Here is a 25,998-nt window from a genome sequence, read left to right on the forward strand (position 1 = left end):
ACAGTTGGGTATCTTAGAATTTCCAGTATGCCATTTGAAAAGTTTGTATGAAATACTGGAGATCAAAATGCCTCCATGAAAGGAATACTTACAGGCATCTCACAGAGGCAGATTCAAAATCCCACAAAATTATTGCACCGTTTGCACTTCCTGTAGCTATCAAACTGCATCCTTCTACTTTTAAAACATCAAAACACTTAATTTCCACAGAAGGTACAAAATTCTACAAAGAACATTAGAAAAAAAATTTGAGTAGGAGCAATGTGGACACTAGAAGGTGAAATGTTTTAACTGTTAATTTAACAAGATGCCTAAATTGACAGTGTCTACAATAACTGCATATTGAATGCTATTCTAATACTATTGTACTCGAGCTACACAGAAGCACCAGAAGGAAGCAGGGAGTGATAGTACTAGGAGACTCCCTGCTGCAGAGGACAGGGGCCTCCGTCTGCCAACCTAACCTGCTATCTAGAGCACATTTGCAATCAAAGCATGTAAAAAGAGCTGTAAGAACTGAATATTAATCAGAAGTAACTATCTGGAGATACTCTAATCAGGTTAAAAGAATAAGTCACTGAACAGAGATACAATGACCTTTCCATAAACATAATGCAAACCTTTTACAGAGTTAGTAAAATTATACAAAACAAAAAGTCTCATGGACTATTCAATTTAAATTGGTCAAAAATTGAAACATAAATTTGACATCTTATTTTACCAAAGCAATAAGAAGAGAAAATGGAATCACTTTAACACCCAGCTTGATCTTTATGTGAAGGTCAGTCTAGCTATAGTAATGAACAGCATTTCATTTCTGGAAGACTTTATACAAGAACCTCAACTTACTATTTTGTACAGGAATGTGAAGTGTATGTTCAGAGGAGCTACTTAATCATGGCGACAACCATGAGATGGATTATTAGGCAGATACATCCCTTAGAAACAATCACTTTCTTACATGATTTATTTTAGACCTTCAGTGTACTGAAAAGTTTGGAATACTTATTTGGTTCTTATCCTGTTGCTAAAACATGAAATCCGTGAGGGCACAGTAAATATATTTTACTTTCTGATCTTCTGTAACTGGAACTTTGTGGAACTTTGAAGTGTTTCTCACCTCTGTATCATTCCTCAGAGAACTGGTGTCAGACAGCAGCTGAATATCCGGGAAAAAATCATGTGTTTGTAACGTGTCAGGCTTCAGTGACAGAGACACAACTGGATTCCTTCGTGGAAACGACACTGCCTCAGGAAGCACCCATGTGACATATAGATATCTTTGAACTGAGTTACCCTATTAAAATAACTGACTTAATGAAAGAGGAAGGAAAGGATTTCTCTATTCATAAGAAAATTATCAGCAAGTGTGTGTCAAAAGCTTGTTTTCTGTGCCAAACTACTAAAACTATTACAGGTATCAGCTAGCATATACCTACACTGCAGACTGAAGCGCCAGCCAGAGATATTCCAGCTCACTTCAGATTACCTGCTGTTATATTAGAAGCTATCCAGCTGTGGAGTTCAGAGCTTTTGATTTTATTCAGTTAAACTACCCCCTTAAAGTAAGTTTCAGTTATAGCAGCTGATTTTATTAATGTTGCTAGTCTCGAGTTCATATCTACCATACCAGCAAAACTGGCGGTTGTTCCAATTGTGTGAGAAGAAGAAGCCACAGTTCGGCCATGGCCCCGAGCCACTGATTCCTCCCTATTGTGCCTAGAGACTACTGGGAGTTACCTTGATAGTTTTTCTGACTATAAAAAATTCACTTCAGTACCTAGTGTCTGTTTTAACTTTGATATTTCTGTCCATTTTGGGAACTGTTACTGAAATCAGCTACTTAGGTTTTCTACTGTTTTCACAGATATCTTGAACTCCAGAATGAAGCAATGATTAAGATTTTAGTAAATCTTATGATATTAAGTGTATCAAACAAGAAATACCTTGGGAGAAGGACTAAAAATTGAGATATCCATAGTAGATTCCTGCAAAGGATGAACTGTTTTTGGGGTGCTACTCAGGTTTGCCTTGCTAACTACTATATTCAGAGCCTCTTAAAAAGCTAATAATAAAAACAAGCTGTATTTCTAATTATCACTGAAAAATTTGTATAAAAAAGTAGTTCTGCAATTATGTGAAACAGTATTAATGTACTTAGATTCATAAAGACTTGGAGGAGATTCAGCTCCTCTCCAACGTGTTTGTCAAGGGATACATTTACATTGCATGAATGATTTAACAATTTCAGTAATAACACTGGGGGCCAATTGGTGTGACATAGTATTTCAGGAAAATCTGAATATCAAAAGCAAACCCTGTATAAACCAGCTTTTTATTAGCAGGAGGCTCAAAAGTAATAAATCATTTACCAAGATGAGGGCTTGTATGTTTTTTTCCTAAATGTAGCATCTGTCTAGTAAAACTTATTACTTCTCCCCACAACCTTTGTTCCCTTGCACATAGTGGATTTAAAGTTTTGGAAGGAGAATTTTGTCCGTCCCAAGTAAAACATTCCAATTTGAGGAACAAAATTCTACAGAAACATGGTTTGTCTGAGAAATTAAACCACAATTGCGAGTTCCAAACGCATCCTGTTAAGTTTAGCTGAAGGGAACACAAAGTAGATTCTCAAAATTAAGCCAAGCAAGTCAAGCTGATTTTTTACTGTCTTGTTTCTTTGTATCAGTTCTTAAACAGCCAGTGTCTTAATCTGGTAATTTTAGACAGAAAAAAAAATAATTCTTCAGCCAAAATCTTCTCTGATATTGAATTTTTTTGCGGGATAATACCACAGTCACCTACTCTCCATAGAGGGAAAATATACCAAAAGGGATATTAGGCCACAGCTGTAGAGTTTCAAAGTGACATGAGTGTATAGGCCTGAGGCCTCTGAGGTTTGTGAAACTGAATCCTGAGTCGTGGGAGCTTCCTATTAGTAAATATTAGATAGAGCCTCTATGGCATGCAAGTGACTGGGATGGGACAGCAATATCTGAGTCTGAGGGCTCAGCTGCTGAAGGGGGACAGTGATCTCTACAAAGGACAGGTATCCAGAACCCCAGAAGGTGATGCTGTGTCTTCCACTGCCCGAGGAGCACGCTAAGGCTGAAAGGCAATGGTGAAGGAGGAAAAGGTACAGCTGCCTCATGAGAACACAGCCCTACGCCTGAGGTGCTGTTAAAAAGCAGGGGTCTCAGCAGTGCAGTGGGGCTAAATACATGAACAGGATTTGCAGGAATAGTTCTAACCAGTCTCAGCTGCTGGTGAACTAGAAACTCTTTAAACAGGGTAAACACTGTCTGTAATAACAGCAGCAATATTTTAAAGCTTTTACGTTAATGGCTCTGTAACTACTGAAACCTCAATCACAAATGGAAAAGCAAATGCAAGAAAAGAAATTATCAGAATGCTGAAAACCAGCAATGGACTAATGAACACATTGACACTTAGACAGAAATGCAGAAGCTAATTTGATGATGTGCAGGAAGTGGATTGTTCCTTGACAGTTTCCAAAAGTTTATCTACAAATTAATGAAAAGGTCCTATTTTACCTCAAAAATTAGGAGCTACCAAATGAAATTAGGAAAAAAAAAAAATTTGAAAAACCTGAATGATTTTCATCTTCCCACTCTGCTCCAAAACAAGAAGTGCATGTTGACTCTCATTAGCCTTCAGATAAACTATCTTCAGCAGACGACACCAATCTCTGCTGTGCTGGGCCAAAGGCAAGGCTTTAACTTCCTGCCCACTTTCAAACTCCCAAATTTTCACTGCTCCTACACACGGATGAGAAAGATATACAAAAGGGAATGAACTTTCAGAAATAACTTGTGCTTCAAAGTCAGAAACTCGAACTGGATCAAACAGAAAAAGGAGAAGAGAAAATTCCATTGAAGGTTCAGAGCTAGGTCACTGGTTTTCAAAAGCTGTAACAGCGTGTGCGTTTCTTAGGAAAGCACCCTTAGGGACACAAAGCTTACCAGAAAACATCTCCACCACTAGCCCTACCATTTTTCCATCTTTTTTCCATGTCTGTTTTATGCTGCAGCCCAGGATAAAAGACCACTGCCTATCTTACTTCTGTTTCTGGACTTAATGTCATCAGAGAGCAAGCAGTGTGGGCTGTCAGGCAGAAGACTTCAGGTTCTGAGCTACAGCAAGAAGCAGAGGGACCTGGTTGCTGGAGTTGTCCCACAGAGCTAGTGGGGAGAAGGACCTACAGCATTATCTTTTGTAAGACTTAATAGCACTCACCTTCTGTTGTGCTCTTAAGATCTATAAAGGGTGCAGTCCCTGCTCCCAAGTATAAACAAGAAACATTAGCCAATATGCTGTGTGGAAAAGGCCATCTCCTCTTTGTGTGAGGCAGCTTTCACATATTTCATAAATTTTAATACTTCAGGAGTGTACTCTTGAACATTCCAATGTGAGAAGAATTATTCAGTCATGTTAACAGATTACAGAATTATTAAAGTTTGCTGCAGAATTCAGTGTAGCACTTGTGTATTGGAGACGTCTTGTCACATTACCTAAAACTGATGCATCCTAAACAACACACATGAAAAATTCAGGAAGCATGTAGATGTATACATTCTATTGTTCAGTGCTGGCAGACTATAAAATTGAGCTTAGATACTATAAAATGGAAAAACTACTGTTCTCCATCTGCAGACATTTAGTTACAAATCTAGGTCCTAAGTCCTATGAGGAAACATCTTTTCAGACCAAAAGCTTTGAAGATAAGTATTCCAGAGAGCAAAGTACCAGAGCCCAAGCAGCCAAAAATCACCTTTCTATGAATCACCTATCAAGTAAAACCCAACCAAGACACTCCCCCCCTGCCCTCTTCCCCAGACCAACAGGTGTGCATACTTCCTCCCACCTTGGAAGAAAGCTAAAATTCATTCTTCTGTCACTGAGACAGTCAAGGCAAAGAGTTCTGTCTGCTCATGTAATATGTCATTTTAAATAAATATCATAAAAATGTGGTAATTATTTAATTGCTTTACCATCACATGTCCCAGTAGCAAGATAAAAACCATTTATTTCAATGGCTGCACAGGTCACTTCAGTATTCAGCCCATGCGCATCTTCAATCTGATATATTTGATATCCTGTTTCTAGGTCCCAGACCTGAAAAAATAAGATGGTATTTATTTGTACTATATCCTCTAAAACTCATCACACCATGTGTTCCAGTGTAATTGGAGAAAGATGGATACTTCCAAGAGCAAATTTTCACATCCCGTAAAATAGGTTCCCTGTTACAATAGCACACTACAATGTTCTACTGAAATACTAGTGTAATTTCCCTGAAAATATCCCTCTCCCCAGAGAAGCTATTCTGGCAAGGGGAAGCTCTATTTAGTATGCTATGAGAAAGACCCTTGTTAAGTCAGGGAGACTGTTGTTAAATATAATGAGTTTTTACAGAGCAAAAGCAAAGAAATCTAACCTGAAAGAATGGTTTGAGCTACAATTTCTACGCTGAATATCAAAATGAGGCATTTCATAAACATTAGGTCCAAAAATGTAGGAACAACTATATTTGATCATCTTCTAATCCTTTTAGGAATTTAAGCAATGCTTTATAATGAAGTACCGGTACAATGTTTGGTTGCTGTAGTGGGATAGCTTGGATTCAACTAGATTTATGAAGTAGCCACTCATCTCATATGCACTGTCTGGATCTGATTTTCTGCAGCACCAAGTGCCCCAAACTATCTTGTAATTGTAATGGTGTAGTAGCCATTGTGGTCTAAGGAAGGCACAGTTTACATGAGAAATAACATCTTTACAGAGTGTGTAAAATGAACAAACCTTCACACAAACAAGTCTTCGCAAGAATAGCATGCATCACCAGTTGGCCCAATAACAGACGCTACCTTTCCCTACAAATCTTGTCATCTAACCCCATCAACAGGTGATGAAAACTTCAGGTCCTCAAGACCTCTAATGATCATTGTCACACTGTTAATTACACCAGTAATAATTCATTTTATTCATCTGTGTGTTTTCTGACACTTGCATGACAACTATTTTTTAGAGGTTCAAATGCAAATGGTAGAGTTAATACGCAAGTTTAATCTTCTCATTAATGTTTCAACACAAACAGAGCTGTGATGAAAGGTGATAAAAGTGATCTCCATCACTTTATTTTTCTTGTTAACTGGCTATTATATTCAACACTTTTCCCTCACTGTATGACTTGAAATCCTTAAGGCTCAGAACAACATGCTCTAGGAAATAGTTTGAATGAGAAAAGGATCTATAGAAGATCAGCAAATTGGCTCCAGAACTGCTAGCCAAATAGAAGCACATCAGACAAAAGAATAAGCAGCAAAACAGGAGGATAAAAGGTCAGGTTTTATAGTTTAGGCACACTGTATGTGCCAATGAAAATTTTCAATTTTAGTGAAGGGATCTTTTTATCTGAGAGCAGCACCTTTTACACAGTCCTGTTTTTACAAAGTGACTCTTTGCATGTTTTATACCAATCCATAGAATGTCTAAAGTACACATTTATCTTCTACTAAGCTGACTGGGACTCAAGCACTTCCTAAACTTTAAAGAGAAGCTTATCAGATATGCCTTCTGAATTGAAGAATAATGTGTAATTGTGCTTGCGTGAATTGTTGATTGGATGCACAGATTGACATTATGGCAGTTAAAATTTTCTTTTGTAGCTACTAAATAGCCAATGCACTTTCACTAGTATTGCTATACTTGCAAGAATCCATTGCAGGAACAGGCGAAGTGTACCTGTTCAGCCAAAGGAAATAAAATTACAACTAAATCCAGTAGCTCAAAAGCCTTGCTTTATCTGCCTGGTGCTTGCAGTGCAATCATGTCAGTGCAGGTTAGGCAAGTAGTTATCTGAGAAAAGTAATGTTGCTGAACCTGAATAGTTTATTCATCATAGCTACAACTTCCCTGGAGAATATGAGCACAAAACCAGCCACAAAAACAACACTTTGAATAATAAACACTAATCACTTATCTAATTGCCCAGTAACTTATTTGTAATAAAAAAAGCTGAGACTTTTCTTTTTCAGTTGAAATGGTGACAACTTACACTAACCTTCAGTATTGACTCAGAGCAGATAGTGAGAATCTGGTGAAAAGCCCTGTTATAAACCAGAACATTGATGCTTTTCTCATGTGTCTGTGGCACCTGTCTCGTATCTTGTATCATATGAGTCAGGGGATAAATATCAATGACAGTTGAACCTGCACAGGGTGAGAGGAGTGAAAATATATACATATTGTGTAGAGTACCAGTTACTTTCCTTGGATATAAAAAGATTTTATGTAAACCATAGGGTTCATTTGAGTTCTTCTGAAGAGGATAAGGAATTTTGTCTGTTTCTTGAGAATATCTGTTCTCTAAATCAGAAAACATTCACACATGCTCCCCACAAAGCACCAGTTAAACAATGGCTAAGTGTCTACTTACCTCAACCGCCTGCCCACCTTTGACAGGACCGATACCCTGACTCCAAATCATTAGGAGCCAAAAATCCCTCAGTCCCAGAGTGAGCTGGCATGGAATGGAATGAACCCAAATAAATAAAACTCTGATTTGCAGATATATCAATAAAATAAATTCTGGTATCCACTTTCTTAGAGATAAGGCAATTCTATCTGCAGGCAGTGATAATGTCTTTCCAGTACCTTCCTTCACAGAGCACTGCAGGTCTGAGTGGCGTTTTCCAGACACCTTCCAGTGCTCTCAGATCAGAAGGGTTGCAAAGACAGCGAGGCAGATGGGGACAAAAAGACAAAAGAAAGGACACGGTTTTTACAAGGCAGGCTTACAAACCAGACTACACATGCAGCCTCCTATTGCCGTTCCAGTCTTACTACGGTTCTACCAGCAGAGGAGCAGCAGTCAGCAGTGAGTATGCAGCAAATGATGACATTGCCTAATACTTGGCATAAGTCCAGGCATAGAGGCCAGCAGCTTGGAAAAAGGCACAGAAGGAAAGCTATGGCGATATTCAAATGAAGCATGAAGGTGAGCCACGATTTATGGATGTTAGTGAACTAATAACTGAAAATCTCCTCTGTAAAGCCAGGTACATAGCAATGAGAATTAATTCACCCACATATAGCCTCAGTCTCCTGCCCTTTTTGGGGGCAAGGATGCATTCATTTAGCCTTTTAATGGAATCATTAACAGAGTCCAGGACAAGATTTTTTACAGATATTTGGGCACTGCTCCAATCATTGTTTATAAGGGCACAGTTACCTCATTTTGTCAAGGATTTATCCATGTAAAATTCCTACATTACTAAGCCTTGAAAATCTCACTAACTTGAATTTGAACTGAAGATCATATCTGTATCCTTTAGTGATTAAAAATCTTTAAAAACTAGACTCAGTAATATTCTTGGCATTTTTTAAATAAGACCAAGAAGCTGAAGTTTCTTAAGCTTCTCAGTGCTTACCAAATGCCTAAATACATAAAACAATTTGTGGACTCTAGTCCAACATATATATTCAGGCTTCTAAAACAAGTTTATTGCCACAAAGATTCAGCAGAAACCGCCAAGTCACTGAAAACAAACTGTTTCACAATCATCTTCTCAGATTTGACAGGCTTTGCAAGCTTTGTGCCTTGTTTCTAATCCAAGGACAGAAAAAGCTGTCTCCAAAGACAATGACCTTATTTGCCTGGTATGTCTCAGGCCTCTGTAGCCCCAGAACAGGTTCAAAGCTGGTTTTTTTCAGTGACTATGTCTTTGGGGCAGACAAACCCTGCCAGTTTGCAGAGTCTCTGCCTTAGATATAGAAGGCTAACATCCCTAGCGACACCTGCGAAGCTCTGGTCCCTCAGAGGTTCCAGGCTCCCTGCTACAGAGTCAGGAAACAGAGCCCAGAAACCTCGGGATGAGTTCCCACAATATTTTATTCTTGATCAATTGGACAGTGCACCAGTTGACACCACAGACTCTGGGGCTCCCTGTAGCTACTGAGTTAAATAAGGAGTTTGAATACACTTGTGAGGGCTCCACAGAGACTATACTTTGCTGCTTTGATCTCCAGCTGGGAGGAGGGTGCTAGAGGAATAGTTAGGGGAAGATCAGCAGCTTAGTAGCTTTCAAGAAATGACAAGGCTACAGAACAAGATCTGTAGTTTAATTTTCTAAGGAAGGCTCACCTTGCCTTCAGAGAAGCCTTTTTAATTTCCTTTGGTTCCTGCTGTTAATTCCCATGCTGCATATTTTCATGCATATTTCTATATTGAAATTAGCACCATATATAACAAGACCCACTTTAAAAATGGTCTTAACATGCAAATACCCTTACCTCCCAGTATTCTGTACATCTTTTATGCCTTATTCCTGTACTCAACTTCAGTTGTATGTAATCATAAAGGAAATCGCATTCTAGGAGAAGAAGCATGCTCTCACACATCAACTGCAGTAACATACCGGTGATAAGTGTGCCACGATCATTGTCAAATACCATGGCAAAGGTCTCCATCTCTCCAGGACTCCCTTGATTATCATGGAAGACCTGCAGTAGTGAAAGGGTCTGTATATCCCACACTCTAAAAATCTAGAGGGAGAAAGAGGGGAGAAAATCTAGTACTGTATCATGATTGGATTTTCAACTACTTTTTGTTTATATGACAGTAATATTATAGCCTCCAATGAAAATCACATTATTAAGCATGGCACATCCCCAAATAAGCAAGACAAATATCAATGGTATGTTTATCCTCACTTTACTAAGGATAAAAGGCACAGAAAGGCTGAGTTTTGTAATCTTGACCTGACAAGTCCACAGTTGAACCAGGTCTCCTGAGAATTGGTTCTACTTAATGACAAGATGACTCCATTGTGTGATACTTTTCAGTCATATACAGATAAATGCCAATAGTTTAAAAGCTTCTATTTGAACTGGACTATCAAATGGTGTGCAACAGTACAAAGATAAATTTCAGACGGTTCCAGATAAAGGAATTCCTGAAATGTTTGACTAACAGCAGATGTTCGAGCAAATCAGGATCAGGACACGCTGCAGAAGGATCATTTTTATGCATATATACTTCTTACGCTCTCCATAAGCAAATGCTACTGATCACAGTTGGGGTACTATCCTGTAAGAAGCACTAGATATATTAGATATATTTGTTCTTACTTTCAGTTTCAACAGAAAACACATCACTTGCTTTAAACTCTAGAATTACTCATCAATAATTATATATTAGCAGAACTTATTCATCCTGCCTCATCAAAAGCTGTGTTGAACTTACTGCTATCCCATGCAAACCACTCTTAATCCTGCAAGAAATCACGATTTAATTTCTCAGATCCCATGGCTTTTAGTGTGGTGTATTTCCCTGCAAGATAATCTTACTATCCTCCCAAAAGTTATTCTGTTATCACATCTGCCTGCAATTCTTACTCAGCTGTCAAAACCGTGGTGAGTTTTACATAGGCATTTGTGCAAGTTATTTGTATTCATTCAATTGTGTTATTAAAAGGTGGGGCTGCTTTTTTAACTGGGAGTGTAACACAAAGACACATGTTGGTACAATGCTCCCATCAGTACTGGGAGTGTTGTGGGCGTTGACAAAAGTCGAATCTTTGGATGAAATGCTCCATTTCATGTAAGTCCCTAAAACACATCAGGACAAACCCATGAAATACTCAAATGAACTTGATAACTAAGCTGCATCTCAGACAGAAATTTTACATGAATAATTCTGCTTCCTGTGATACAGTCCCTGGAGGTCTTCCTCTCTCAGCTGTTCCTTATTCTTAACTTTGTCACTCAGTTGAGATCTCAGTGGCTTTTTTTAGGTGATCTTGATGCAGTTAGTCAAATTCTAACTTCATAGTCTTGGCCAGGAAGCATGAAGCAGCCAGCCTGTCCTGACTGTGGCTGGGCTGCTGTTTCTCTAAGAGAGCAATAATTTGGGGAGATCTGATGAGTTAAAAAAAAGAAAAATCCTAGGAAAACTCCTAGGGTAATCCACTGCCATTTCTTTGATTCATCCCAGGATCTCCTGTTTGGTGACAAACATTATGGTAAAGGTAGGTCCAAGTCCAAAGATATCTGCAGCAAACAGCTTGGGTGCAGATTCTTGTGTTATATTCCTGAAAACCTACTTAATTCACCCACAGGTAAAAGCAGCTGTGTTGATATATTAACTTGCCCATGGTGGGAAGACCATCTGATAAGCCTCTTGAAACCGGCCTGAGCATCTGTCCCTAAGAGATGAGCATTGTAACAGAAAAAGAAGCAAGCAGACCTGGTGCTGCGTGACTGGAAGTTCATTTTGAAATGACTGGTTTTTTCTTTCTGACTGATTTATTAGACAGTACAATGACTGGCACCTTAGAAAAACTTAAGAGAGATTAGCCAGAACAAAGAATGTAGAGCTCTGTTGGCACTTTTATACAATTTCATAAAAGTTTTAATGACATAAGCTACTTGCTAAGGCCATTAACAAGTTATGCCCCAGGAAATGACTTACAGCCAGTCTTATATCAGAAGTGCTAGAAACTACTATCTGATGCGTAACTCAAATTCAGCAGTCAGAGTGCTATTGACCTAGAAATGCTAGTGACTGGTAGAAAAAAAGATGGATTAAATTATCATTAAAGACATTTGATTTGCAAAGTAATTGCTTTTAGCTTATCTTGCCTAACACCAAACTAGAAATCTGACAGGAAGAACTCTGAGCTAAAAACAAGAACAGTCGGTCAACTTCATAAAGAAAACAACTACAATCAAATTCACTGCTGACAACTCAGAAAATTTAGTTCTGTAATATTACTCACCTTTTAATACAAAGATATTGGAAAACCTAAAACAGCCCTGAGAAATACTTTCTCTGCAAATTTGGGATTAGATAATTTAATGTCTGCAGAGTACCACTTGTATCGTCCATTTGATCACATAAATGCTTAATTTTTTTTCTTTTTTTTTCAATGTAACTATTTCAGGAAAAATTTTCATTTTACACCTACAAACAGAGAAAGTAAGTGGTTTCCCAAATGACATACAGCAAATCACAGGCTGAAACATAACCCACAAAATTTGACTATTTTGGCTTTCCTCACCATAGCCTATTCCCTTCTTAATTTTGTTATTTTTCTGTTGAATAGAGCATGTGCCCATTATAATTCACAGGCATTATGTCATGTCCTTAAAAATACTTTTGATAATGAGGAAGACTTCACTTGTACATATGTTCATGTTACGAAAAGTTGATTGCAATTGCCAGGAATTATTTCTTCCAAAGACACACACTATACAATTGAGAATGAATGTTTGTTTCTCTGGATGTTATAAAATGTTGAAGTGTCTCTCTCTTTTATCACTTAAAAGAGGATCTCAGCATAGAAGAAACACTGTTGCCCAAAAAACCCCCAAACCACCAAACCAAATAGAAGACTGTTCACTGCATGCAGAATAAAAATAAGTGAGACAGTAATGGATGGAAATTATTCAGGGAGATACACAGATTTTGAGATTATTGGAATTTCCTTCAGTAACCTGATTTTAAAGGAAGTTACAGTGGATCCAGCAAAATTCTGAAAAGGGAAGAAAAGAAACAGATACATCAATCAGTGTTTAAACAGATCACATTTGGCACCAGAGAGAAGTTCATAGATAAGTGTTTCAGAATTTTAAGTAGAAGAAAATTGCTCCTGAATATTTTGTTTGTTTTCAGGAAAACTCAAAAGGAAAAGGCTCTAAAAAACTTCTTACAGAAACTAAGTTTTCTCTGAGACAGTACTGAGTCAGAAGAACCATGTCCATCATATTACTCTGATAGACTTCTGATTATACTTCAGAAGTTTACTCAAGACATGCAATTTCTAAAGCATACAAAAAGAGAAATAGGCAGTGAGAAGGCTTGAAAAAGGAAATCTGGTTGAATAGAAAAAAAATGATGAAACTGTTCATCCAGCTGACAGTAGACCAGCAAAAATAGAAAGAAGAATTGGTGATGAAAGTCGAGAAATTTAGGGCAATGTTGCAGGTAGAACTCTAAGCTCAATTCTGGCACAGTCACAATTACAGCATGTAAAAACAGCTGTAAGAGCTGAAGATTAATCAGAAGCAGGTATCTACAGAGATACTCTAGTCAGGTGAAAAGAGTAAGTCACTGAACAGAGATATAATGACCTTTCCATAAACATCACCCTGATCTGTTACAAAGTTAGTGAAATTATACAAAACAAAACTAAAGACTGACAATTCTAATAAACTCATGGACTATTCAAGTTAAATTGGCCAACAATTGAAACATGACTTTGACATTTTATCAAAGCAATGAGAAGATTATTTTACAGCACAAGTGAATATAAGGAAGAGCCTCTTGCACTGTTTCTTGCTGCTTGTTCAGCTATTAAGGCCAGTACCACATGAAGAAAATGCAGTCACTTAAAGCGACAGCAAAAACCTGGACACATCACAGCATTCACTAATCTCTTCCCTTCCTTCCGGCCTTCTTCCTTTCCCAGCCCGTGGGCAGGGATGGGGAGTTTACATAAACCACTGTTCCACATGAGTAACTCCCACACAAGGCATCACCAGCGTGGCCGCAAGATATAATGTCGCTGCTGTTCATCTGCATCAGCACACATGACTGTGCATGAATTCATGCACAAAGAGTGGCAACAAATGGCATGCTTATTTAGAAATTAGGAGGTGACTACGGGGAGTTGCCTTAGGAACGTTTTGTTAATAGTAACTTAACTGTTCTACATACTTATTGAAGAACTTCCCACAGCAGCCTGACAAATGCCAGGAATCCCTGAAGCCCTCTGAAAACATATTCTTTATGGCAAAATGCTTCTAGACTGTGTCTTCTGAAGTCACAGAATATAGACTATATACAAGCAAACATAACACATTAGGGAGGAGAAGGACTGTAGAGAGAAGGAGCTGCAAGTGCTTTATGGAAATAATCTCTTCCCTTCTTCCTGCTGTTTCCAACTTACAGGAAAAGCTGAGCTATACTTACAGCAACATTATATCTACAACACTGGCTTACATTAATGAAAAAACTTGTTGGTTCAGTTTGGGTGCTAGCAGAACTGGCCTTGACCCACAGATACACCTTTTTTAAGAGTTAGCAGAGCAGGGATTCTTGCCTGTATTCCCACATTGTAGCCAGCCTCCTTCACGCAGTCAGTAACAGGCACAGAGGGGCATTCAAGGAATGCATGCTGCCTCGCTTTCCTGTCTCAGCTGCAACAGCTTCAGCAAACTACTCTGTTATCCTCTCCAGGACCACAGTCTCGATCAATGCCCTCTGTTCTGGGGTGCTCTTCTTGTGTCTTTCATTTTTCAACCCAATGGCAAAACCACATAGTTACAGATGGAATTTCCAGACACTAAGCAACATTGGGAATCAAATCCCTCCAGTATTCAGTGGGAGTTCTTGCCAAAGCCTTAAAAAATTTAAATGTGTATATTTGCATACATAAACACTTTTCTCTCAAGCACCACCTTCCTTCAAGCCCTAAAACTCAGAACATAGAAAAAAGCCGGAACTGTCGTTTCCATTGGGTCTAAAGCCTGTTTTATGACCATGTAAAAACACCCCTCTCTTCTATTTTTCTTAATACACACACAGAGACAGACAAAGAGAAAAAAGATTCATCTTACCAACTAAAATGGGAACAGCAGAGGGAGACAGAACAAAGATGGGATATAGGGCAAGACAAAATTGGTAAATAAATATTTTACATGCTCTCGGTACAATAAAGCTCAGGCTCAGGAACACTTATCTCCTGCTGGATTGTTATGAGGAGGCCACTGTAGAAACATGCTTTAACTTTGGAAGAAGTGAATCCTCTTCTGCCCCTTTCTGTCTGTAATTAACTGAGATAGAAAAGGACTAAAGAGGTCCAGGATTTGCTGACAATCCCTCTCCTCCCGCTGAAAGATAATCCCTTCAAATTACTGCTAGTTAAGAATAAGAAAGTGACCTTAAAACACTGCTCTAAAGAAATTATCTCAACAACTCCCAAGAGAAAACAGTAACTTCCTTCCAGTGCTTCCAAACTCTCACATCCTGCTGATACTTTCTGTAAGTTTAGGAAAATTTGTTTTTTGAAAAAGACAACTTTCCTCAGTTTTACAGAGTGGTGTTGCTGCAAATCTTTAAAACAATTTATGAAAAAATACTTGTGCACGAAAATCCAAAATCCATCCAATCTTGCAGCAGAAGGGAGTTGCACTAGCCACAGCATTCACTGTAGGCATAGACAGGAAGAGTAAGCAACAATTAAAGTTGATTTTCTGTTGAAGTGTTTAGTTTATCTGCCCCCTATTTGCTACACTGTTCAACTGTTTCAGGGGGTCATTGAAGGCTCCAAGGTCTACAAGAAAAAAATTCACAAATTCATACAGAACATCTGAGCCCTCAAAGACAAAAATCAGCAGGCATGAAGTAGAGGTCAAACTGCAGTTCTGCTTGTTGTGTTATTTAATAGAGTAAGTTATCTGCAGAGAGTGCCATTGTGTGTCTTGTGATCCCTGAAGGTGATCCTGCAAAGTACTACAACTCCCTGTAGTTATTAGAAGACTTAGGAACAAACTGATGTCAATGGGATTACTTCTGAGGCTAAGGCAAGGAGGATTTAGCTCTAAGCATATTAATGCAATGTGGTGCAGCAGATGGTACTGCAACTAGTGCCTTATTGAGACAGTAATTTGGCAAAGTTCAAAATTATGAACATTTCAAATCACTTCCTCAGATAGTACCATTAACATGGTAATATATAAGGTTACTTTCCTTTTCCCAAACGTGGAGGAATGCTGGAAAGAAATCAAACTGGGTTATATGCAATAGTGAGTCTAATTGTATAGTAATGAGCCTGCAGGATATTTACTGGGTGCTATGCAATGACTGAGAGTCTATAAAGGCTCTGTATGTCTGTCTCTGCACTGTGTCCTGACAATAGACCTAACTGACCCCTAATGCAAAGATAAAGTAACCCTCAACACTTCTGGAGAACAGTTTCAGTGGACATTTAGATGGTGTGTGGGTCAGAAATATGAAGCTAGAGTTGTAGGACAGAGGTGACTGCCCATGAACACCTGGATCAGAAGAGCTCGAGAACCAGTCAGGTTCCTCTTGGCAATCTTCAGCCAATCTTAGAATGATGCTCTCACCTTAGACATAGTGTTTGAAGTAAATTTCAGGTATACAACACTTCATTTACATTTTGAAGATGTCCTTTTGCTTCATTCCCCCATATCAAAATAAGCAATCAGAAAACTACAGGTCTGGAAATTTATTTTTAATATATCTTAAACCCTAGATCTCAGTTTTCTGGTAGAAGAACTATAGAAATCAGCACAGGCTGAATGAATATGGATCTTGCTCTGTTTCCATCTGCAGCAAATACAGACTATTTAATACTTTAATGATCAAGTACTTGCCCAGAAACAGAATATCTAATGGATCATTTCCTTCATGTATACTGAGAATACAAGAGGACAATCCATTCATGAAGAAAATTTGTGCAATCTCAGATGTGCTGAGAAACAAAACATCATTTTGCAAAGATGCAACCATAGCTAGGACACATATTTTCCTCAAACAGTCTAGCTGCATGCTGGTTGTAAGCATGAATGTATATTATACACCATATATGTCTAAGAACTAGAGAAGGAAAATGCACATATGAGGCATACATTTAAAATTTGTTCTAATCCCTTTTACTTTTTCACAGAATCAGAGAAGGGTTGAGGTTGGAAGGGACCTCTGGAGGTCACCTTGTCTAACCCCACTGCTAAAGCAGGGCCACCTAGAGCAGGCTGCCCAGGACCATGTCCAGATGGATTTGGAATATCTGCAAGGATGGAGACACCTGGGCACCTCTCTGGGCAACCTGTGCCAGTGCTTGGTTTCCCTCACAGTAAAAGAAGTGTTTCCTGATGTTCAGACAGAACCTCCTGTGTTTCAGTTTTCATTGCCTCTGGTTCTGTCACTGGGCACCACTGAAAAGAGCCCAGCACTATCTTCTTTACACCCTCCGTTCTGGTATTTATATAGATTGATGAGATCTCCCTCAAGTCTTCTCTTCTGTAGGCCAATTTTGTAGGTTTTTTTTCAGACTACCCAAGTGATAAAGTAATTTGAATAATGGAAAATGGGACAGGAAATAACAGAGAATTGGGTAAGTTACATGAAAAGTCCAAAGAAGAATACTCAATGTTCTGGAAGGATTATGCAATATAAGAGGAGAATAAAATTCTTACTATCTGGGAGGAGCAAATAAACCAAAGAGAATAAGAGCATAGCAGCAAGGGAAGGATTAACTTTGACTTTCAAAGCAGTATATCAAAAATGCATCTGATATAGATGTGGCCACATAATTTCTGTGAAGGATGGCTGGAGCAGATTTCCCAAATGCCTCTTTTTCAAATTATCTAGATTAAATTCAATATTGTTGATATACAGTACATTCCAGTAAGAGCCACGATTAGCAATGGTTTGACATAAATTAAACATTGTGCTTCCAGCTCAGCTACTCTCATTTTTCGGGAAGACAAATGACTGTATTATAAATATATCCTTAAAACAATGTCATGTGCTTTCACAATAGGTTAGATAAACATCCACACTGACCTACACAGGCCTGCTCAGTTCCAGACAGGCAAAAGACATTTATGACTTCCCACTGGGATGTCGCACAGCCAGTTTGCCATTAAGCAAATCTGGAGAGAGAGGATTGGAGACTGATAACATTAAGGTTTGAGTAAATTTGCAAAAGTCAGAAAATACAAAAATTAATAACATATCTTACCTCCCTTTATCCTCCCTGAAACACTAAAAATCAGCCCTTGGGTTCTGTAAGAATAAAACTAACTTATATATAACAGAGTTAATTTAGTATGGGCAACTTTCAGCAAGAAAGTGTTTATGTGCTTGCATCAAGCTGGCTGCATCAGATTTTGAAGGAATTATGAATGGAATGAAACTCTGCCATGCCCCAGAAAGGAGATGTGAGAAATCACCCTGTTTGTTACACTACTCTCCTGCCACGTGTAAATGTGTGTATTGCTCTTTCAGTATTAGCTGCCAAAAAAGAAATTACTTTTAAAGAGAAAAAGACCAAAAAAACATTCCATTAACTAATGTAAAACAAAGGTTTTGTGTTGTTTACAAATGATACTGTACAGTGGTATAAAGGCTGGGAATATACTCCCTACCCTAGCACAGCTGATCATCAAACAAAACTGAGATTGTTTTTACGCATTGAAGCCTGTAGGCTCAAATCTTGCGCACCTGACTCACTTAAGTGGTCTAATTCAACCAAACCCACTACTGGAGGTGTTCTAGTAAAATCAGTGGAACAACTGGTGTAGCAAATTTTGGCTTACTGACTTCCATTGACAATTCAAGAAGTCTCCACTGTTGTAGTTGTGAATTCCCGCTCCACACTAAGTGAGAGAGCGAGCGGTTATCACTGCTTCACAGCCTTTCAGTACAAGGACTAGGCAGTCTGGTCTCGTCTCTGCCATTGGCCTTAATCTTCTTGTTTCCACAGAGCGTCATGAGTGTAAGATCATCTTTCAGATAATGACCTGCTTCCTGCCACATCTCCAGGCTTAATAGCCCCTGTCCCTATGAGTGGGTTTTTTTTCTTGATGCTTCCTGAATGCATTCAAAGAGTTCTGTAATATGAAAAAATGAGGTAATAAATGCTTCAGGCTGCAGGATAAGAATAAGAATGGGCAAACTAACTATAGAGAGGAAGGGGCAATGAAGGGCTGAGTGACATGAAGGAGAGGAAAAAAACAAACACAGCAGAGATTTCCTATGCAGCATTCTTCTATGTAGGCTGGAGTGTCAGGTCAGTTTTCCATATTTCTCTACCCCACAGATTGCTCTCGTATTACCATGCACCCTGTAGAACTACTTCTTCAGCTGATTGGGCCCATTTTTAAAAAAGGCTAGCAATTTCTATTAAATTACAGTATTGATATTTGTAGAAAAATGCAATAGTGCCAATGTAGTAACCAGGCAGATCAAGTACCTTTATACAGGACAGTCTTGCCTTGCCTGGCTTGAAACATCCAACTCATGTCATGGTTCATTGTCTATCTAGTGTATCCTGAAGCATTCAAGGATGCTGCTTAGCTGTGATTCCAAGTCCAAAGATAGCACTTTTTAAAGGACTTGCATATTCTACCAGCATTTCTCTTCAATAAAAAAGATACTGTTTAAGTGCTTGAATAAGCCATATTATTTTACTTTGTACTCCCTCAGACCTAAGAGAGAAGGTGTAAAATAGTTGTAACAGTGGGAAATACATCACTCATTCCTCTTTTTTTAACTCCTAAATGATACGTATCAATGAAATTACAGCCACAAATCAAGAGAATAGGCTGTTGCAGCTATTCTGGAAAAAGTGCTTCCTGAAAACTGGGTTAGTGGCTTCTGCAGAATAATTCCAATCAAAGAGTTATGTACATTTGTATTTACAGTTAAATACATACACTTTCACTTTCATGCTGATAACCTAATCTATGACTTCAACGTGCTGACACTTTAGCAAAGAGTCCATGTTTTATGTGAAAATCCGAGTCTGTATTTTGGTGCAATGACACAAAAGACAAGTTAATACCTTAATACCACAAAAGACAAATTTAACAGTACTTCCTTTTTGGAAATATTTTCAACCAAAACATAAATCAAGACAGACACACTGTAAGTCTAGTTGTGATGAATGTGGTTCCTGATGGTCTGTGGTACATAATTTTACACAGAGAATAGTTTGTGTTTGTGGGAAATCTCAACACAAGATTTGGAACATGTTCCTGTTATTTGGAACCTGTTCCTATGATTAGGAACAAATAGATCACATTGGTATTTCAGAACTCCTGGTAAATTCACTTAACTGAACAGCTGAAGAAAAAGAGACATGGCTGTGGACTACAACTGTAATTGCACCTACGCACACTGTTACCTTTAAGGTCTTCACAACCTGGAATATCAGGAACAAATTTATTTCCAGGAATATTACATTCTGAAGCAAGTCCAGCAGCACAGAATTATGACAATCTCTGCCTGTGCCCTCCCCTCTTCCTCAGTGTCACTACTGTGGAAATACTAATTCATATGACTAAAGGACATATCGAAATTATTTGCAGATCTATGGATCTGCCTAATTTGTAGATATTCTTATGTTATTAAACCAAGAAAGTTCAATTTTTGTGATAAGAGAATCCAATGTATAGATAATTTTTTAATAGCTGCCTGACAGCAGTTTACTAATAATTTGTTCCATCAAGAATTCCTTATAATATTGGAGCAGACAAAGTGCTCATGTGCTGGACTAGTTTAAGGAATCTTCATTTTCTTAAATGGAACCATCATTTGAATTCAAATTCCAAAATAGTTTCTTAATTGTTGTCATAATACTAAGTTTGTTTTGTTATTACTGGCTCAGGGCAATCTGTTTTCAGTTAAATTAAGTATCACGGAAGGTTTTTTCAATGTTTTTCAGAAAGCTGTATTGCACACTGGCAAAAATGCCCCCAGGTGAATAAAGAAGTCTGCTCAAAACAATTCACATGAATTCCAAGTTTCAGTGCAATGTGATCTGGGCTTGTCTGCCACCAAATATAGTACTGATTTTTGACACCCAAGTGAGGGCACTCTCTCTGCCGATCTATTGAGGTCTACCACAAAAAAACCCCAAAGTTCTGCAAGAAGACAACACTGCTCAGACAGCAGATGGAAGAATAAGGAACACCTTTGATACTGTTTTTCTTTCACTGATGCTATTTGTATTTGACTGATGCTCATTTTACATCATGTCATGATTCTAGAAAGATGTAAGATCTAGTGACTAATTCAGCACTGGCAGTGACTATTTTTCTCCTTGCAAACCAAGAAGCCATGCATATACATTTCAGATTTTGGCATCAGCTCTCCTTTTAGAAGAGATTGAAGAAAGATCCAGACTTATCTCCAGCTGTGTATGCATTATATTGTATAACACCACTTTGACTGGTTTGTTGTTTCTTGAAGAACATCCATATCAAGATCATCCATATTAATTTTATTATAGTAGAGCTGTACTTCTGATTTTTATACTTAGTTTACAGCACTAGATTAATTAATATTTCCTTTAAGATTACCTTACATACAGGGGGACTGACAGAAACAAGACTAATTTCAAAAGTGCAAGCCACAGATTTTTTTTGTTTTACCACAGGAGGTGCTGAGAGCACAATGTCTATATCTAAGCTTGACCAGAGTACTTGGGTCAAGTGCCACAATGGTACATGTAGATTTTACCATTATATCTGAACTGTGCAGTACACTGAAACAATAGTGTGATGCAGTTCAACCCAGAGCCCTTGGTCCCTGATAATCCGGATGGGAACCTGGACAAACAGCGCTGAGAATCTCGGTTTTGTTCATGCCTAGGTTCATTTCAGTGGAGATAACTGTGCTGGGATGTAGGGTGCAAGAGAATGGTGTGCGTATCAGTCCTTACGCTAACGCTTAGTGGGGATGCAGCCAAGTTTTGCACCAGGATGAGAGAGCTGGACAGAATTATTGAACTTCACAGTTTAGACTCAGCCTGCAATTATGAGCTATGATAATGAAGACTACAGTGCTTAAGAATCTGATTTAAAGAAAATAATCCACACAGTACTCATGTTTTACTTTTCAGCAAGGTAATGTCAATACACAGTGTAGCAAGGCCTATGTTAAAACAATTGCCAGTCAAATTCTCCAGTTCATTCAGGAGGTGGATTGCACATTTATCATAATAAATAAAGGTTAAAATATACCTTGCTGAATGAATGTAACTTATGCAGTTTCTGCAGTATTTTTAATCCATGTTTATGTGATTAGTAATTTATGGAATTAGAGACTTTCAGCTTCTGTATCATTTAGTGGGATTAAGCACGGGTTCACTGCAAATAGAGATTAGAAAGGTGGGGGGTTTAAGTAGACTGTCTGAGGCAGTAAACCTCCTTATACTAGAGATCTGCATTTACTAAGAGCTCCCTAAACCTGTTATAACACCCAACCATTCCAGAGCTCTGCTCCACCCTTTTTCTCCTTCCCTCTGTCCCTCCCTCCACTACCACATACACACGGGACTTCTCTGTAGACACAAGTGACCTGCTGAGTAATCTGTACTTTTGGAATCATCTAACTCACAAAGATAAGTCATGTGAACAGACTTGGGCAGTGTCAGAAAAGGTTGACTGAAATCCAGTCAGACCATCCAGCAACAGATGAAAAGCAAGCAGAACAGTCTCCTAAAATAAAGCACATGCATCTTAAAAATAACTTGAACAAAACAAGCATTGTATAGGTCTAATTGATCCTTGGCATGTTCAACAATTGGACTTGCAGATAATCAGACTGCTTTTTTTTTTTTAAATACTGCAAGTCATCACAGATCAAATAGGTTAAACAGTTATGTAGTCATATTTCCCAATAAAAAGACTAACTCATGGAATCGAAATTAAAATCAGACTTCAGAAGCAAAAACTGCAGCCACAGAAAACACCTGAAATGCTTGCACTGATCAACCAATTGCTTGCACACAGTGCAAATAAAACATATGCTAAAAGGCCTTACAACAAAAAGGCAACAATGTACTTCCTCATTTAAGTTATGACACTGGCACAATCTCCCTCAGTGCATAATACTGACCCTTGTGTTAAAAATCTTTCACTTATTTCTATTTACAGTTTTTGACATACGGTTAAAGAGAAGGTCTTAAAAATGAGCATAACACAAAATATTTTATTTATATCTGCTTTCCTAAACTCCTTGGATAACTTCAATATTGCCTTTAATCTAGCATGCAGTTACAAGTAACTTACTGGTTCTGAAGAACACTTGCACTTCAGAAACAAAGAAGACAACCCTTTTGCTTTATGGAGTTTTAGTTTTTGACGTCAGGTCTGCATGATCATACTATTCTCTTCACAAAGACATTTGTTTTGTATCGTGGCCATTGTGTTGCATGAAATTTTCTTTTGATACTTCCTTGACACACTGATGCCTCCCTCTCCTTCTCCTGGGTGCCACTCTTTGTTTTCCATGCTCTGGGATGTTAAGACTGTTAGAGCTAATAGTCTTGTAAACTGGCTCTTCCACTGGAATACAAAACCCCTGTGATTTCTGTTTTTTTGCACTAGTGCTGTTAAACCATGGTGTAGGATTGGTTCACTTTTACATTTCTGTATAAACTAAGGCATACATTAATGTTCTGTAGTATGGAACTAAGGCTAATACCATCAACTGAATCCCCTAGTACTATTGTAAAAAATGTGTAACATTTGTGGTATCTTTAAAACCATTCACTGGAGTTTTTCCACCCCCTAACTAACTCAGCCATTGCTTCTTCAGACTGCAAACCCTTGCTGCAGCACAAGTCTGAAACCAAAAGCCAATATGATCCCTTACTTTTGAACTCTGTAGTGTAAATCAATTACATATGGGCTGTGGACATATTCTTGTGAGTACATTTGTGTATGGCTTTTCAGTCTTAAAAGTCCTTTGAGGTCAAATGAGGGCAAAGCAAGGTAGTAAAATTCTTTGTTTGAATCCTTGTTTTAAAACGTTCTTACACTTTGTTAATATAGAAAGTTAATACTATATAGAAAACATACCAAAGAAAACTGACTACCAAAAGGCTGACTATTTGATTTCCTTAAATACAGTCTGAAAGAATATGCTTTCTAGCTTTCTGCCTCCATGGATATTAGTCCCCGGGAATGCAGCTCACATAATATCTTAAAAGCCATCTATCCAACATTAAGTCTTGTTGTTCTTCATAAAGTAATATAAGAAATTACATGTTACAATTCTCGGGAGTCAAAGCCAGAAGTTAAGTGCAATATATGCAATCTAACTTAAACAAGAAAATAGTCTGGGAAATTTTTTTCACTAAAAGGTTCCTAAATATATTTCACAGGAATATCCCCTGTTCCCACTGTCCAGGCCTTCCCATTGTCTGACCCGTGGGCCAGTAACAAAGGCAAGAATGTTTAACATATTACCCTAATCTCAAAACATTTTAAGATTTTTTTTTTTAACAGATATAATCTATCCCTTAAGCAATTAAGGTCTCTGCTTGCAGGGGAAAAGATGTAGGATGCCCATGGGAACTACTGACCCTACAGTACTGAACATCATCAGCATGTGTCTGCTTACAAGAGAAGTGATGGGAGGTAGAGAAGGACAGATACAAAATAGTTTCTTTATTCTGACATGCATATTATTCCACAAAATACAGTAGTGGCTTATGCCAAGGCCAGGTCTTACGAGTACGAAGTGCAAACGTAGTGAAAGTTTAATAAATCATTTATCATCTATTTCTCAAGTCCTTTAAAGAACAGCTAAAAATAGTGAGAAGTTTATCTACTGTAACCTTTAAGGTTTTTTGTATTCTTCTTGTATGATGTATAAAAATTTCCCATCTTTCTTTAACTTCCCCTGGTTCTCTGATAGAAGCTATGATTGTCCACCTGTGAAACTATAACTTTCTCACTACAGTCACTTGTGTCAGAAAATAAGGACTATCTATGCCTGGTGAGAATTAAGAAACTAAACTTGACTGGGAAGATGAGGCTGTGGTCATTCACATCTCACTTCCGAAGGAAATGGAAACAAACAATACACAGAATACACAGAAACTTACTGCATTTCTGATAGAGGCCTTGACAGTATAAAGAATACTCTGGTCTGTGAATATACATCTATGTAAAGAACATAGTGTTTAACCTGACAGTGACAGGACAAATACTACAATCTTCTTTCAGGTTCTGTCATCAGAGGAAAACATTTCCCTAGTGCATTAGACTTAGGTTTACCTTTATGATGCTGTTTTGAAGCTTTGCAATTTATATAGCATAAAAATATCTTTACAGTAAATCAGAAAATTTTCAATATATTTCAAGAAAAATAGCCATTAAGTATAAAATTAGTCTGAGCCTTCAAATGTGGTAATACAACAATTAAAAAAAAAAGTATTCCCTACTTTTTATCTTGTTCTGTACTTTTAGCTGAAAAATGGAACAATAACAAAGCTTTTATTTTAATATTAATATATCTGACATGTTTTAGGTTAAACTAATTTTGGGAATGTCCAGAAAAAGTATTAATTTAATTTTCCTAAGCTTTTCCCTAGTTCTTCTATTCTTTCAAACAGCTAATGCAACCTCTGTTGAATATAAAAAGATTTTGTTTCCATTGGTTACAATGCTTCCATGAGATCATTGATATCTCTCTAACTTATTTTCAGTGAAGATATATAGGCTCTCCTTGTTTTGTTTCAGCAACCTCCTATATCACAGTCACAGAAAGATGAAAACAAAATAGAGAAAATTATTTTGATTTTTCTTATGCTAGGCAGATTGGAAAGTAAATTGGTCTTTGTGTTTTAGGTGGAAAAAAATTCTGTGTTTAATGTAACATTAAAAGTTCCCTGGGAAGTTGCATACTTTTGTATAATAACTGGTTCTTTTCTGTACAAACACAAATGTGCTTTAACTGGTTTGGAAGCAATCCTGTTACAGGTGACCTTCCTCTGCTATTGTGTATACCATATATCATCTACAGATTGTAAATTCTTTGAGGCACAGAGTGATTGTCACTTTATTTGTAAAGTCCTTTATACTTCTCTGTGAGGGATCCCTTCTTTTTTGATATAGTTTTCAACTATGACCACAATATTTACCTGACTTTTGAAAGTCTAGGAATTTACCTGTATTTATTTTTATTTTTTGAGAAGTGTAATTTCTGCCTTATAACTCACAGCGCTATTTAAAGACGTAGTTTTTAATCAAAACATACTTTCACATATTCATTTTCAGGTACAAGTGATCTTACTGATATCATTGGCACAACTTAGGTACATCTAGTTAAGCTCAGGTGTCCACATACTTGGAGACTTGTAAAATAGATTTTGTTTCCCTCTGAGTCATCATATTGAATCACAGAAAGGCTCAGAAGGGACCTCAACT

At 37.8% G+C, this 25,998-nt stretch overlaps 1 protein-coding gene across 1 annotated transcript in view; it reads right to left on the reverse strand.

Moving 5' to 3' along the window:
* Window positions 1-25,998, reverse strand: part of WDR64 (WD repeat domain 64) — an 83,045-nt gene that overhangs the window by 19,816 nt on the left and 37,231 nt on the right. Inside the window, exons 12-17 of the mRNA XM_069800642.1 lie at window positions 9,441-9,567; window positions 7,085-7,233; window positions 5,013-5,136; window positions 3,610-3,779; window positions 1,121-1,297; window positions 93-223 (exon numbers count right to left, since the gene is read on the reverse strand). Of these exons, the coding sequence (XP_069656743.1) occupies window positions 93-223; window positions 1,121-1,297; window positions 3,610-3,779; window positions 5,013-5,136; window positions 7,085-7,233; window positions 9,441-9,567 (878 nt within the window). The remainder of the gene's footprint in view (window positions 1-92; window positions 224-1,120; window positions 1,298-3,609; window positions 3,780-5,012; window positions 5,137-7,084; window positions 7,234-9,440; window positions 9,568-25,998) is intronic.

The sequence above is a fragment of the Haliaeetus albicilla genome, chromosome 13 (assembly GCF_947461875.1).
Source record: "Haliaeetus albicilla chromosome 13, bHalAlb1.1, whole genome shotgun sequence".
NCBI lineage: Eukaryota > Metazoa > Chordata > Aves > Accipitriformes > Accipitridae > Haliaeetus > Haliaeetus albicilla.